The following is a 15,848-nucleotide window of genomic DNA, read 5'->3' as shown; positions in this document are numbered from 1 at the left end:
AAATAGCTCTAACGATCAATTTAACAAATACTGAGCTAAAACTGCATGCGGTGTAAGCTGAGAGTCATCCCTCATATATACTTTGAGCATGAATGTGTGCAAAATGTTTGACTAAATGACTGCAACTTTATTGTTTCTCCAAATAAGATGCTCTGGCTTGAAAAACAGCAGGTGATATACAATATATTTCTTCAGCTAGACTTTAAATTTTATTATTGTGTGAATGTTTATGAAGCATTCATACTGTAGATTTTTCTACCTGGATTATTGAGCATGCATCAGGAGATTCATACTGTACGTTTTCCAGCATCTTCCTCGTTCCACAGTTTTTGTGTTATTTCAACAAATCATACATGAAAACGTTCAGCTCTTTCAGAAGGGTGCTATGACTTTTGGTATAGGTGCAACTTTAGCTTTTTGAAATATTTAGCCTTTTCTGCCCCTTTTCCTTCATAGAAAAAGAACTGAGCTAATTTTACACGCTTCACATCTTTAGATCTGTTTACAACCTTTTACTGCTCCTTTCACATTTTGTTCTGGTTCAGCTTCTTTCAGCTTCCTTGTGCACATTAAAACTTTTTTTCAGCTACTTTCAGCTTATTTCAGCTGTTTTTTCAGCTGTTTTGTGCTCTTTTCAGATCTGCTAACTACCAAATTTGTGTGTTTCTTCTAACTATTTTCTGTTAAATATAACTTGTTATGCTCCTTTCAGGTTTTTTATGCAAGTTTTTGCTTTTTCTGCTATTACTGTTTAGCTGTTTTTAATGGTAATTGTATATTTTTCCAGCCAATTCTAAATTTTTTCACTCATTTCAACAGTTTTCTGCCTAATTCAGCAAAATTAAAAATCTCCTCTTCCTTCTGGTAATTTAAACTCCTTTCTGCTTTTTAGTTACTTTTTCAGCTGTTGTTTGTTGTTGCTAATTTCAACATTTTCAGATAATTTCCACTTTTTTTGTGCTCATTTCTGCTTCTTTCAACCTAATTGGACAAACGTGTTGTTACTTTCTTCTGCTAACTGAAGCTTGTTCTACCTGTTCAGCTAACTTTTAAGCATTTCCCAGATAATTTCAGCTGTTTTCAGAAAAAATCAGGTTTCTTCTAGTAATTTCTGCTACTTTCAGCCTAATTAACATTTTTTCTGATAATTTCAGCTTGTGCTTTGTTCAGTGTATTTCTGCTATTCAGCTTTTTCTGTTGTTTCAGCTACTACTTAGCTGTTTAATGCTAATTTTAGCTTTTTCAGCTAATTCCACACTTTGGAGCTCATTTCAGCTCATTCCACTTCCTTCTGATAGCTTAAGCTTCTTTCTGCCTTTCAGATACTTTTCAGCTGTGTTTATTTGCCAATTTTTAGCTTTATTTTTTTTTAGCTAATTTCCTAATTTTCATGCTCATTTCAGCTATTTTAAGCCTAATTCAGCAAATAGGTGTTCTTTCTGCTTTATTCTGCTAATTTAGATTTGTTCTTCCACTTCAGCTACTTTTCAGCATGTTTTTTTAACCTAATTTGTGACGTTTTTAGGAAGTTCTTCTGCAATAAGCATTCACATGGCACAGGAAATGCAATTTCTCAAGTTGTTTATTTACTAGTCTGTCCTCAGATTAAGAGCTGGTGAAGATGATTCTCACTCGTTCTCTCCGAGAAAAGCAAAACTGCTCTCTGTCTGTTCTTAAGACCCAATAATGGACAGAACAAAAATCCACACATTGTTATTTTATTTTGAAGCAAGAACAAAAAGCATCAACAGTGCACTGGTAGCTTTAACACATGTAGTGTGTTGTTTGTGTAGAACATCACTAATAACTGAGAAGTATTTGTCTGTTCAAGATATTACACAACATGCATCTTCAAGACTTGATCACACAGTGAAATGAGTCACGACTCAGTGTTTCGCTGATGCACAAGAAGATACGTCTCGCAAAATGTAGACGGGACACCAGACATTTCCTCCTGCGCCTTTAAACAAACAATAAACCCATTGTCTGTCTTATTAAAATAGACACAAATTGAATATAATGACTGTCATCATTGCATGCTGTACCTCAACCACACTTTTTCTTCTTACTTTGCTTGGCACGCTTTCAGTTGTTGCATCAACGTGACTGAATCTGATAAACCGTGCAGATTATACAATAATATTTTAAAAAGCTTCCCATTTGGTGACTATTTCTCTACAAAATGATCAAGTTTACATGTGGAAAAACAGAGCTGCAATTAGAGCTCTGTTTGGACATTTTCCTGCTGTTCGGAATAAAAATTTTGTGTAAGTGGTTCATAATAAGCTGTTGTCTTGTGCATGTGGCTGTGGACACAATTATGTGTGCAGAGGGAAAAATATCCAAATCCCAATAAAACATTTATGAAAGAAGCCTGCTTGATCTTTTATCTCAGACAATAACTGTAACAATATAAACATATCTTTGTTTCTCACCGTGTCTAATCCAAACAACTTATCATGACTGGACTGGACTGTTTAGCTGGTGTATAAAACATGAAGTCAACTGAGGTGCAGGAAACCACAAAGAAAAGATCTGACCATTTGTTCTGGAAATGATCGATTCTTCCAGACAAAAGAGAGTTGTCGCTGCTTTGGGTCATTTTCAACCAACTGGTAAGATTCAAACCCATCAACCTTCAAACGAAACAACATTTCAGTACATCTTAAATATTTGATTGGTGTTCTAGAGCAAAACTGTCTTTTTTCTTTAATTACTTGGATACAAATGTTTTGAAATTACCCATTGTCGCAGCAGTCTCTTCACAGAAAGTTTCACACACACAAAAAACATTTTATAGCTTCAACCAGTAACTAAAATGTCAAAAAAAAATTTATATCTCTGAAGCACTGAAGTGAGTAATAATCATCAGTTACATTCTTTTTAACCCTTTAATTTGCTTTCATTTCTTGATTCCACTCAAAAAGCAGTGTATGACCCCTTGCTGAAAGTGAAAACAGTAAAAATGTTTTTGCTCTTGTACATGTGTTAGCCTGTATCAATGGCTAAATATCTTATGATTCACCAAACAGAATTCATAAAACTCTCAGAAAAGTTTCTCATTAATATGTAAAAGTAGCTATTAATGAGACACTTGGCTTGCCACATGGGGGCCCTTTAGCGGTTGAAACTGGTAGTGTTCAATATTTTCCATGTCAGAATGAATGAAATTGTCAGATCTCAACCAAAAATTAGGTTATAAATATGTGTGTGTGGGGGGGGGGGGGGGGGGGGGGTCTCTTTGCCATATAAGTTGCAGGGCATGCAAATTTATGCAAAAAAGTGCAACTTATATGGCGAAAAGTATGGTAATCAGTTCAAGCAGACACAAGAACAACTTTTTTTAGCCCAAATTTAACAGATATTGAGCTAAAATTTGGTGTGGTAGTAGCTGACAGTCATTCACAACACATACTCCAAGCACTAGTAGATTGCGGAATTTGCAAGGTTTGACCAAAATGGCTGCAACTCCACCATTTCCCAACAAATAACGATCTTAGTTCTCAACTCGGGCATGAAAGGCAGCAAGTGAAATGCATTCCTTTAAGGACTGCATGTCTGACGTCACGCACAACATACACGTATTTGCACAAAAATAAAGTCTGCGGACGCATATTTACAAACGATACACGGCATGTGACAACTCGTGGCCCTTTAAAGTAAAAACAAATACAATAAGACGTCTGCTGCTTTCCTCTTCTGCAGCTGACAACAAGGAGAAAAGACCAATAATCAACAGCTTATTCTCATAAAATTGTGTGAAAGTGCTGAAAACCATAAACCCGTTGTGTGCTCAGTGTGACATCATCACTTGTCACTCAAAAAACAAACAAACAAACAAAAAAACATGCATTGAAATTCTCTCAAATGCACATTTTAAGGTTGCACACATAAATTAATACGCATCTTCTCAGCTCACAATGCTCTATGTGTAATAATTATCCCAAATCTTCCATGTCTATTGTAGAAAAACGCCACAGAATCGATACGTTTGAGATAAATGCAATTATGTCTTTATAGTGAATTATAAAAAAATACTGATTCACAGATATTTTTGTAGCACGACAACAACAACGAAAGGCATCTTGCACAAAGAGTACACAACAAACATGTAAGCACAGGCCATTTTAAAGATTATAACAGATGTTCAGTCCTGCTTGGCTCGTTTGTTTAATCCTCCAGAGCAAAAGTGATCCCATTGAAACATCATGCGAAGGCTGTTAGATTGTTGTTAATCATACGCTGGCAAACTGCTTCTAGAACAGCATATTTTAGTACAAACAGGCTGAGGAGTCTTCTGCTGCAGGTTCAGAGCATCCACAGTTTGGCACAAAGATCCACTGTAATGATTTCCTCCAGGTACATACAGATTCAGGCTTTCGTCATTTTATTTAACCCTCCTGCTGCCGTTGAGGGTCATTTTGACCCAACGACAGCTGGAGGGTTAAACTGAGCTTTCTGTTTCGTGTGTTTTATGAAAGGTTTCATCCAAATCAAGTCTGAATGGTTGATTAAGTTAAAGTCTAACGCCAGACATGGAAACTCGAACAGCGTTGATGAAAAGGACACGGCTGGTGCAGCGACACGCTTCATAAATCCGAAGCGGTCGAGGCCAGCGTGGCGCCGCGGACGTCGATGATTGGCGTTAACCGTTCGAGTCGACCCCTGCTGCATTCAGACGGAGACAGATTGAAAAGCACAGTTGGTGTAAATGACTCAGAAGTTCAGCTGAGTCTTCATGAGGGCAGAAAACCGCAGAGCTGTAACAACTGTAAATCCACATTCACCGGAGCTCCCGCTGTTTTCTGACAAGTCAAAGCTCTTCTCGCAGAAGAACCGTGGCCAAGTGGCACAAAGGTGTACGGACAAAGACAAGTCACTGATTTTTTTTTTTACAGCAAAATCAGGAGATAAATGAGGCGAATTGAATAAACACAAGAATTTAAATTGGTTTTAGGAGTTTGTCAATGCATTTGTCTATTTACTGGCAAATGTTTCTTTGTACACATGATGTTAAATTAAGATTCACAAAGTTTAAAACGGAAAATATTGTTGCAGTTCAAGGCAAAGCTTGTTTTTTTAATTTTGACTGATTCTGCTGCTTGTGTTTAATCATGTCTCAGTAAAAGCAAAGCAAGAAACAATTTGTGCGACCACATGCGGTGAACAGCCTGACTCGGAGCGGGCCGTGCTGTTCAGCTCCAGCCGGGTTCTGGATTCGTCGTGTGTTCATGTGGTTTCTGTGCGTTGGTTTAAAGCCCCGTGGTGACCTGCGTGAGCTCCGAGTTGAGATCGTCGTTGGTGACGCCACCGCAACAGCGAGAGTCCACCGACGACCCCTCCAAGCCTAGTCATACCTGCAGAGGGAGAGTGTTTGTGTCACTGGGGGCACAATTTTAAACTATTACATGTCTATTCAACCAAAAAGAATCCAAAGCGGTTTCATTTTACTCTGCTGAAAGAGGAAGTCACGGTTATTGACAATACAAATAATATTGATGTTGTTTATTATATTGATATATACTTCCTGCTTTGTTTTTGACTCTGTTGAACTTTGTACTAGAAAAGCAGATTCATCATTTTGTAGGCTGGATCAGGGACACATTTTTTCTACCGGGTTCTGGTCATGTTGTTTTCTTTGTCAGATTGTGTTTATTATATATTTATTAACTTTTATTAAATCAGACAAATCACACTGAGATCACAGATCTCTTTCGCAAGTGAGGCATGGACCTAGAGTTGCATTTGGGCACCAAAAATATCTAACCCGGCCCCAGCCCGTAGCCATCATTTCCGACCCCACCCGGACCTGACAAATTAACAATAATTACATGTCGGAGCTGAGGGGGTGTTTGTCCTTTCATGGCCGTCAAAGCATTACATCCCTGCTTCTGCCTGCATTATTCAGACATGGACCCTGCTCTGATGTCTGCTTTGGGATCTCACCTGTTTGGGTCATCGGCCGCGTGCGTCCGCTGAGTACAGAGACTGAATGTCCATTTTGGTGATGGATCGCTTCCTGGCAGATTAGTCCCATCTGAAGCTTAAATGAACTTTATTTTACCTCTTTCAAAGCCAGTCAGCATGAGGTCAAATGGCCGCGTGCAGCTGGTGAATGTCAAGCAATGACAAGCGACGTTGCCATTTAATTGGATTGTATGGCAAGCCATGTTTCCAGATAATTGGAACTGTAGCAAGTCATGTTGTCATATTATTGGATCGCCAGCTGCACACGTCCGCTGACGCAATCAAAAACCCAACACCGACACGGCCCGCCCGTCCAGCACATTATTCCGGCTCGGCCCTGCCCAAATTCGGGTCGGGCCAGTCTTCGGGCCCGAGTTAGAAATGTCAGCTCTACGTGGACCTGAAAGCAGCCTAACATGCATGTTTGGGATTTGAAGCATCTAAAATAGGCCAAAAGGTTGAAAGATTGACTTTTTATTAATGCCTGTTGTCCAAAATATGTCATAAATCAGACAAATTTTAATGAAATTCATAGAAAGTAATCACAGAATATACATTTACAAAAGTTTAACTTTGAGTCAACCCAATCAAGATGGCTGCCACCGATGTTGATCTAAAAAAAAAACACACAAATATACTTTTAATTCTGTTAATTTCACTGGTATTGAAAGTTGGTGTAATAGTAGCTGAGACCATCCCCACCTCATAAAGGAAGTACTAACAGATTATACAAGATTGTTGTATACAATTTTTTTGTTAACTATTTGAAGTCAACTGTCTGTCTGTTAACAATTTAGGTCATGAACTACCGGGAAGAGTTTAATGAAACATTCAGGAAATAAACTTTGGATCTACATCTGTGATTTAGTAACTTGTGGAGCCAAACCAAATCAAGACGGCTGCCACAGCTAATCCACATTAGCCAAAACAAAATCCACTCTAAAGCAGCCAGTTTTAGAGCTATTGAGTCAAAGTCTGGTGTAGCAGTAGCTGAAAATCTCGTTAACACATACTTTTAACTCCACGTATTTCACGGCATCTTTCCTTAAAACTTTGGCATTGACTGTAAAAACGTCAACTCAGTTCTTAAACATCTTTTAAACTACTGAACACATTTTTACTGAACCTTTTAATGAAGTCAACGTATACAATAAATAAATAAAAAATGTTTGCAGCCAAAGCCAACTGACTTCTGGAAACACTAAATATAAAAATAACAGTTAATTTGACACATATTGAGCTACAGTGTATCAGAAACCAAAAGTCGCCAACAACACATACTTTATCAAGGTCAAGGTCAAGGTTATGAGCTGACTTGTAATGTTTTATAAGGTCAAACTCATTGCATGTTGAAATTTTAGGTTCGCACCCCCCCCCCCCACACACACACACATGGATTACCTGCTGATTGGATCGTTCGCTCAAGTTTGTGGTGTTGCGTTCTCTCTGTGGGGCCTTGCGGCTGGTGGCTCCGGTTCTGGATGAGTTCTGTATCTCCAGCACTGAAGGACTCGGGGTGCAGAACTCACGGAAACAACGCTTAAAGTTCTCATCCAGGTAGCCGTAAAGAACCGGGTTCAGACTACTGCAGGAGAAAACGGTCAAAAAGGTCAAAGATTCATGTAGTTTTCATGTATTACAGTACTTTATATATTTTCTTGGTATAGTTTAAAAGCATGTCCCAGCATTTTATTGTATGAACACTTAAAATTTGGTCATATTTTACATCTTTCTAACAATCCAGTTATTCCATCTGATCAGATTATTCATTTCTTAACATGTTTCCATCTTTGAACACAACATCCTCTTCATATTTAGTCTCACTTCTTTATTTCGCTGAAATATTTTCTTATTTTAACCCATAACTGAGCAGCAATCTCTCCTAACAACATGAAATACGACATGGCAGCCAACAGATTAGCCGCTCCTGGGTGTGTGTACCTGTTGGTGTAGCCCAGGGCGATGCAGAAGTGCCAGGTGATGGTCTGCAGTGTGGAGCTGGGGATGTTGATCAAAGCCGTGATGATGACGAAGACGTGGATGGGAGTCCAGCAGACGATGAAGACAGCGACCACCACCAGGACCATCCGGGTGATTCGACGCAGGTTTCTGTCTTTCTCCTGGGAGATTTGTGTTAAAAGAAGTAAAACCTTTATGCCAGGAAAGCTAATTATCATAAAAAGATGAAAACAAACTGAATTAAGGAAAAAAGCTGCACAGAAAACAAGTTTCAGGTGTTGATTTGTAATGTGAATACACTATATGTAGTCTTTCTTCTGAATACAATTGTGTTGACTTTGAGCACAACATGAAACAGGTTCATAATAAAGGAACAAAATGTTCCTTCGTCTGTCTCTTCTAACATCTATAAAAACGCTGAGATGAAGAACAGAGGGGTCAGAATGACCCAAAATCAAAGTTGAAGTCTCATTTAACCCAGAACTCCTTATATTGTCTTCACTATTACTCAACTTTGGTTAGGGTACGTTCATAAAACAGCTAACTACTGTGTTTTTTTGGGATTATAAGGCGCATTAAGCAAAACAAAACAGTCAGATAAATCATACTTTATTCAACTCATTCACAATAACCACATAAAATCGGTTTGAGGTCAGTAAGCACAACCATAATTAATACATAAGGCTCACTGTCAATTTTTGAGAAAATTAAAGGATTTTAAGTGTGCTTTATAGTCCAAAAAATATGGTAATATATAGTTTTATCTGTCAATGGAGTTTCTGCCTTTTATCACTGGTTGAGGTGTAAAGGAAGAAAACCCAGACATCCATCTCTCCGACATGATGTGCAGACAATTTTATTTTCCTCTGCAGTTAAACTCTCAACATTCAATTAACTTGAGCTAAAGTGAAATCAAATAAAAACATTTTGGTCACTGGACCTATGAGTCTTTTGCATCATCACTGAACATGTTGTATTTGTCTTCTTAATAAGAATAAAAAGCAGAAAGCTGTCATTTTGTTCTGTATATGCTTGATGTACGACATAAGGGACTTTTTTCATGTTGTGGTATTATCTTCAAACAAAAAAGGTAAAATCTAGTCTCTTAAGTTTAAATTCTAATTGAACTTACAGGATTATTTTACTCAGTTTAAGCTGCGAGCCTGTAACTACAACTGAACCACAAACTCAGGCTTAAGCAGATTTTTTTTTTAAATTGTTCTACTTAAAAGCAATTAATTTATCTTTTTAACAAACTTGCCTGAAGCTGCTGCTGATTACTCTTAAAAGTACAGACAGCTTTTGAATAAATCATTGTCTTTCATTTATTTATAAATCATAAATAAGAGCCTTTGGAAGAAAGTGTTTTAAAAAAAAAGACTTGGTAATGTTCTTGATTTGTTTCATATGTGCAAGAGAGAGAGAACTTTTTTTGTTTCCTGACCTGGGATCCTGACAGCATCCGCACGCTCTTCAGCCTCAGGATCATGAGGCCGTAGCAGACAGTGATGATGAGGACGGGCATGATGAAGGCAAAGATGAATACGCAGATCTTCATCAGGGTGTCCCAGTACCAAGAAGGGTGAGGGAAGTTAAGCTTGCAGTCAATACCAGAGTCTGTGGGGAGGACACACACACACACACTTAAACTGAATGCTGACAGCTTCATTGTAATTTATAATACATGCATATTTAACAAGAAGTAATTTCTACAACTGCTCGCCTTAAAAACATGGAATCAGCACTTATCGGAGGATGATTACTCTGCACTTTAATGACACAAAACTGTTGAACTGTTGAACTACTGAACTACCGATACTCTGGATTTGGCAGCTTAACACCACCGGTTTTAAACATGCAATTCGTCAGTGACCTGCTTCAATCCAGAAACATGCATGTTTGGTTAGTTGGTGTGTGTGTGTGTGTGTGTGTGTTTGGTTGAATGCCTCTGTGTGGCCTTGTGGTAGACTGAAGAGAAGAAAACAAGGTTACGGTGAAGCAGTGACAAGTTATAAGGAGAAATATACTGAAGAGATATTCAAAAGTGAATCATAAACTCGCTTCAGGCAACAGGTTGATGACTGACTTTTCTTGGGAACAAATCAAGTCAAATAAAAGAAAAAATGACTTCAACATCTGCAATGTTATGGATGATACAAAAGCCTGTATTTGATATCAAATCAAACAAAGATTTATGAGGACAATCCCTATATGAATGCACAGGTATACATTAAACTGAAGTTTTTTTTTTCATCAGCTGAAAACGTTTTGTGCTAAATCTTTAAGGATAACCGTCAAAGAAACGAGTATTATTTGCACTCACCATAATTTTCACAGCTCTTTTACGGTTATTTGTGAATTATATTGAAATGTTCAATGATCCTTACTTCATGTAATAATCAGTCTTCATGTGATCGGTAGTAAAGGGACAGCAAGAGATAATTCTATTAACCTTAAGGTCTGATTGATATGATTACAGTGACGTCTTTTTTACGAGCATCCTTGAGAGCTGCTGGCTCCCAGATTTCCTCTGACTGCAGCTGGGATCTGATGAGCTGGACAAGGCAGGGAGGGGGTGGCGGCTGGAAGTTTCTACAAAATTATTATTTTCTTCTGTTCAGGAAGTCAGAACAGGTCAGAGCCTCAGAGAGGTGAAGGCACTGATAAGTGTGTACTTGTATGCATTGATATTCTGTGATTACTGGCTGTTCTCGAAAGCTTTGTAAATAAATAGCCTACACCTGGTTGTTTTGGGAATCTCTTTTGTCCACGATAGTAATCTACTACAAAACAGAAAGAAGTCTACTGAAACCAAATTAAACAAACTAAAGACCAAACCTTTCTGGAAGGAATGCATATTGTCCAATACCTTTCATGAGTTTTAAACTTGTGTCATCTTATGAGAAATTAGTGCACATACTCAAAGCACATGCTTTGTTTAAAACGTTAGCATCAACCGTGCCTGTCTGTCAGCAAAATATCGCATAAACGTCTAAATGAATTTTCTTTGAAACTTTCAGAAAGGGATCATTAGCTGTACATGCACCGCTGAATAGCTTCTGGTGATAAACAATTGATTATAAGAAAATCAGAACTCTCCCTAACGAAGCAGTTTTACAGATACTAAGCAAAAATGAAGTGTGGTAGTAGCTGGGAGTGTTTCCTGGCACATGGTTTGAATGCTACTCGTGAAACTCCCAGAAAGTAATAACTGGATGCATATTTACAACTACCGGTCATGGTCTTTTGGACTAAGTTCAATTCCAGATGGTCACCACAGCTAAACTTCAGCCAGCACAAAAATGGCTACAGTATGTTCTATTTTACAGATATTCAGCTAACATTTGAAGTGGTAGTAGCTGAGAGTCTGTCGCAACACATCTTAGCCTGACATCTTGCCATGCATGATGCGTGAAAATCACACATTTGATTTTCTTTGTAAAGAAAACAAATATAAATAACTCTGTGTCTAAACTTAGGATTAGGCCTGTCACGATAACAAATTTTGCTTAAATTGTCTCAGAAATTATTGCGATAAATGATAATATTGTTTGGAATTTGACAATAATTAGTAATTATTGTCAAATTTAAAAATAAATGTTTGTTAATTTGTTTTGTGTGTAGTACCTTTTTTGACCACTGGGTGGCAGTATAAAACAGTTTGTACCGAAGGATGGACAGTGAGGGAGCGAGCAGCGTGTCTCTTTAAGAAAAATGGGAAGGAGGCCCCTTGATGTGACATGGGCTGTCTCTCTTCGGTTCTCAAAATGGTGGATGTTCGGTGTGGTTTGAGTTCTTTAGCATAGCATTTGTCACAAAAAGCTTTTAATAAAAAAAATCAGTAAACAAGTTCTCAGCTTCTTTTTGCAGAGAAAAACAAGTTTTTAGATGAAGGTAGGTACAGGTTTCAAGCGTGAATTTTGGAGCTTCGACGAGACGGAGGTTTTTTCCCGGGGTCGGTCTGTTAGCTTAGCTCGTAGCTTAGCTTCTCAGTTTAGCCGCTTTTAACGATCCAAAAACCAGATTTTGGACGATTAAAACAGATTTTAGAGAAGAAAGGGAGGGGTCAGTGAAGAGCACCGGAGTTGAGCCTTTTGTCATCTAGTGTCTTCAGTAGAAAGAGAGAGACACGAAGAAACAATAAAGCCGATAACGAGGTCGATAATTTTCATTTATCATGCAATTAACTGATTTATTGTTTATTGCGACAGGCCTATTTTTGGATTATCTAAAACTTTAACATGAAGGACATGGGGAGACATGAACTCCTTTAACTTAATGCTAAGACTTTAAATATTGTATTTCTGTTGGTCTGTTCAGCTGTGATTTGTTTTACATTAATGTTTCTATTTCTACAGAAACAACAGGTTAACAAGAGAGTCCTCTAAAAGTGGTGATTTCACACATGAAAACAGCAACAGCTGTACTTGTTTGAATAAAAAATTACATATTGATTTACCTCCTCCTAAATCGATACTATGTGTTTACACATGCAGCAGATCCAGAGCAACGTTGGAGGTGAATAGATCGCTTGTGACTGGTGTGTTCATTAAGGCCGTGTGGACTCGGGTCAGTGCAGTGGGAGTTCAAAGCCATTAGTCAATGCAAACGTATGAAATTATGCAGGTTTTTTAAACTAAATGTTTAATCTATGTTCTTCAATTTCCTGTCAATAATGCGTTTGTCATTTAATTAACTATAATTTACCAAGATCAGTGAAGCATTGCTCTATTGTCAATTAAAACAAGGCTTTTTTTTTGCATGTTGATTTTTTTTATGTTTCAAAAAGCCCCAGTATACTTGAATCTACCTCTCAATGCCCTTGTTTCAAACACGCTTTCTCTTTTCATCCCATTCTCAGTAATTTCCTGGAAACCTACTGTCCATATGGTTGTGACTAATTGCTGGAGAGGTTTGACACTCAGGGTTCATCGCTTAAGAAGTCTGGACCAGCTTACTGACTCACCAACGGATGATACGATTATTGTAATGAAGTAGGGATAATTTTATTACCGCTTAAGTATCATTCTCTGCTTCTGTGTTTTTCATAAAGAAAAAAAGGGAAATTTGTAGACATCAACAATTATATTTTACATAATTACAGAAAAACTTTGTTTTTTTATTTTAAAAGTGTCGATGTGTGCTTACGCTTGTCAGTCACAACGGTGGAGGCCATGAACATGACGGGCAGCCCGATGGCCGAGGAGAGAATCCAGTTGCACACGTTGACAATCTTGGCGTTGCGTGGCGTCCTGAAATCCAACGCCTTGACAGGATGGCATACGGCGACGTAGCGGTCGATGCTCATGGTGGTGAGCGTGAAGATGGACGTGAACATGTTGTAGTAGTCGATGGACATTGCCATCTTGCAGAGGACGTCACCAAACGGCCAGGTGCCCATCAGGTAGTTGACGCTCTGGAACGGGAGCGTGCTGGTCACCAAGGTGTCTGCCACCGCCAGGTTGAAGATGTAGATGTTGGTAGCGGTCTTCATTTTGGTGTACCTGGGTAGAAACCAGGGAGAAGTTATACAGCTAGTGGATTGGGGTGCTGACACACGCACACATACAAAAAAATCCACTGTTCATCACATCAGCAAGGCTTCTCTGTATCAATATTTCCTTTTTTTTTTTTTTTTTTTTTAATGTCTGGTTTATTTTATGCCTCGTTGAAAGTCTTCATCAGAGAAAAAATATACAAATTTGTACAGAAAACCTTTCTGCAAACAAACCGCTAATGGAAAACATCACCAAAAAACAGAACCTTCATGTGAGAGGAGACACTAAAAGACTGTTTCCTGTTTTCATTCTCTCATTCTCTTTTTCAAAGGAGTATGTGACACTGCATGAAGACTCCAGTAATCAGATACATGGAATCCCTTCTCACCACCGAAAAGACTTTATGCTCATGAAGAACTCCTTTCAATCGACATTTATGTTTAAATATTGGTTAAAGTCTGTATAAAAGACACAAGAGGCACATACATTGAGACATGTGAGCTGATAAAATTGTAAACAAAATGATATCAGTATACAGTTTGTATTCGATCTCAAGGCTCCAGTTTTCCAAAGCAGCTAACAACAAAATTGACAACGAAGATAAAATAAATACTCTGAATAATTAGTTAATTTATTTTTATTTAACACCATATATGTCAGTTTATGCTAAAACCTGTTACAGAACATCATAATTAAATAAGGAGCACAAACACAACAGCCGCTTTGGATGTTATCAGCCCATTAAATGGCCGTTATTACTTGTTATCATCCCCATAGGTTGCCTTCAGACTGTCCCTCCTGCACCTCCTAGTAGGTTTCAAGGTACGCTCAGTCAGGGGGTTAGGTTAAGGGTCAGTGTTGGGGGTCAGGTGCAAGGTTAGGTTTAGGAAAAGGGTTAAATAATGCTAACAAAAAAAGCTTCTGGTTTTAGACGCGGGTGAAGCTGCGTATTATCAGCAGTAGCGCATCGGAAGCAGGTGAACACAAATAATATAAGTGGGAATTATGCTAACTCGGTTTAAGCTCAACAGGATCAACTAGTTAAAGACTCAGAGCTTTAAATTAATTATTTGCATTAAACTTTTTGACATAAACGGGATGGATTATGAGATTGATGTTCAGAACCCAATTAAGAATTAATATAAACTTGATTAACTCTAACTGAGATCCAACTAAGAGTCATTGAGGTTGACTTTAAATAATAATTTAAAACAAAAATAAAATAATTTCTGCCATGATAATGAGTCAGAATATTAACCAACCCAGATTATTTATTAAATGATTTTATGATGTGGACCCTCTGCCACCATAACCACAAGCAGGAAAAGTGTGATAGTGAAGCAGAACGTTTGTCCCACTAATTAACGTGTTCTGGGGTTCTGGGTCCAAGAGAGTGCTGGAGATGGTCCCTAAAGGTCCCAGGTGAAAACTACCGTGGAGTGCAGAACCTCTGAACAAGTTGTTCTTGACAATGTTGTCCAAGGAGGTTCTTTTAGACCAGCAGAGCGTTTGTAGGCAAGAATGAGGTCTTTGTGATTTCTGAAAGTAGTCTGGTCGATTCATAACAGCCTCAGAGTTTGTTGATGGGGAAAAGAGGAAATTACTTTGTCCATGCTGAAAAACAAAAGTTTTGATGAACCGACAAATAATAATCCAGTCATGATGGTTTCATTCTACTACATGATGTTTTTTTGAGGGGAAAATCAAAGTATTTCTGGGATGTGTTAAGCCACCTACCCCGTTAGCAACATTTATTTTATAGGAGGACAAACTAAAGTTGTAACGCTCCGTAAATCTGTGAGTAAAGCCATGTAAGGATGAGCTTCCTGATAAGAGATCACAGATTGCCCTAAGGCACTTATTCTGTTTGGGTTTTTGCATTACGCCCCTAGAAACTGCCTCGGGGGACAATCTTTGAGCTAGTTTAGGAAAGTTACAGAGGAAAACCCATTGCGAAATCCTATATGCACAACGAAAGGGAAACTTTAATTCCTCTTTTGCTGCATATAAATCACTTTTATTGGATGATTGTTTCCTCTGGTATCGGATGCTGCGCAGCTGAAAGATTTTTTACTGAAACTTTTGTTAGTTTGTTATGATGCGTAACCATGACAACAAGGTGTTTTTTTTACAACCAAGAGCAGCTGATTAACATCTTAAAAGCTCAAATAATATCTCAGCTAAAGCCACAAATATCAAATGAGTTGAAGAGGAGGCACTGAAGATGCATTCCCATCTCCCTGCCGGCTGTGCTCGAGTGCCTGACCACTGAGATCCTGGAACTGGTAGGAAACGCAGCTCGTGACAGAAGGACCGGGATTGTCCCCCGACACCTGCAGCCAGCTGTCTGCAGCGGCAAGGAGCTCAGCAGGTTGCTGGAGGAGTGACCATCGCTCTGGGAGGAGTGGCCATCGCTCTGGGAGG

At 38.4% G+C, this 15,848-nt stretch overlaps 1 protein-coding gene across 1 annotated transcript in view; it reads right to left on the bottom strand.

The window, feature by feature from the left end:
* Positions 1-5,208: 5,208 nt before the first annotated feature.
* oprm1 (opioid receptor, mu 1) overlaps positions 5,209-15,848 on the bottom strand; it is a 44,189-nt gene continuing 33,549 nt past the window's right edge. The window contains exons 2-6 of the mRNA XM_037686043.1: positions 13,075-13,430; positions 9,371-9,543; positions 7,909-8,087; positions 7,369-7,552; positions 5,209-5,357 (exon numbers count right to left, since the gene is read on the bottom strand). Coding sequence (XP_037541971.1) covers positions 5,352-5,357; positions 7,369-7,552; positions 7,909-8,087; positions 9,371-9,543; positions 13,075-13,430 — 898 coding nt within the window. The 3' untranslated portion in view covers positions 5,209-5,351. The remainder of the gene's footprint in view (positions 5,358-7,368; positions 7,553-7,908; positions 8,088-9,370; positions 9,544-13,074; positions 13,431-15,848) is intronic.

The sequence above is a fragment of the Nematolebias whitei genome, chromosome 1 (genome assembly GCF_014905685.2).
Source record: "Nematolebias whitei isolate Nwh7 chromosome 1, NemWhi1, whole genome shotgun sequence".
Taxonomy (NCBI): Eukaryota; Metazoa; Chordata; class Actinopteri; order Cyprinodontiformes; family Rivulidae; genus Nematolebias; species Nematolebias whitei.
The sequence above is the reverse complement of the archived record's forward strand: the minus strand, read 5'-3'. Positions and strand labels throughout refer to the sequence as shown.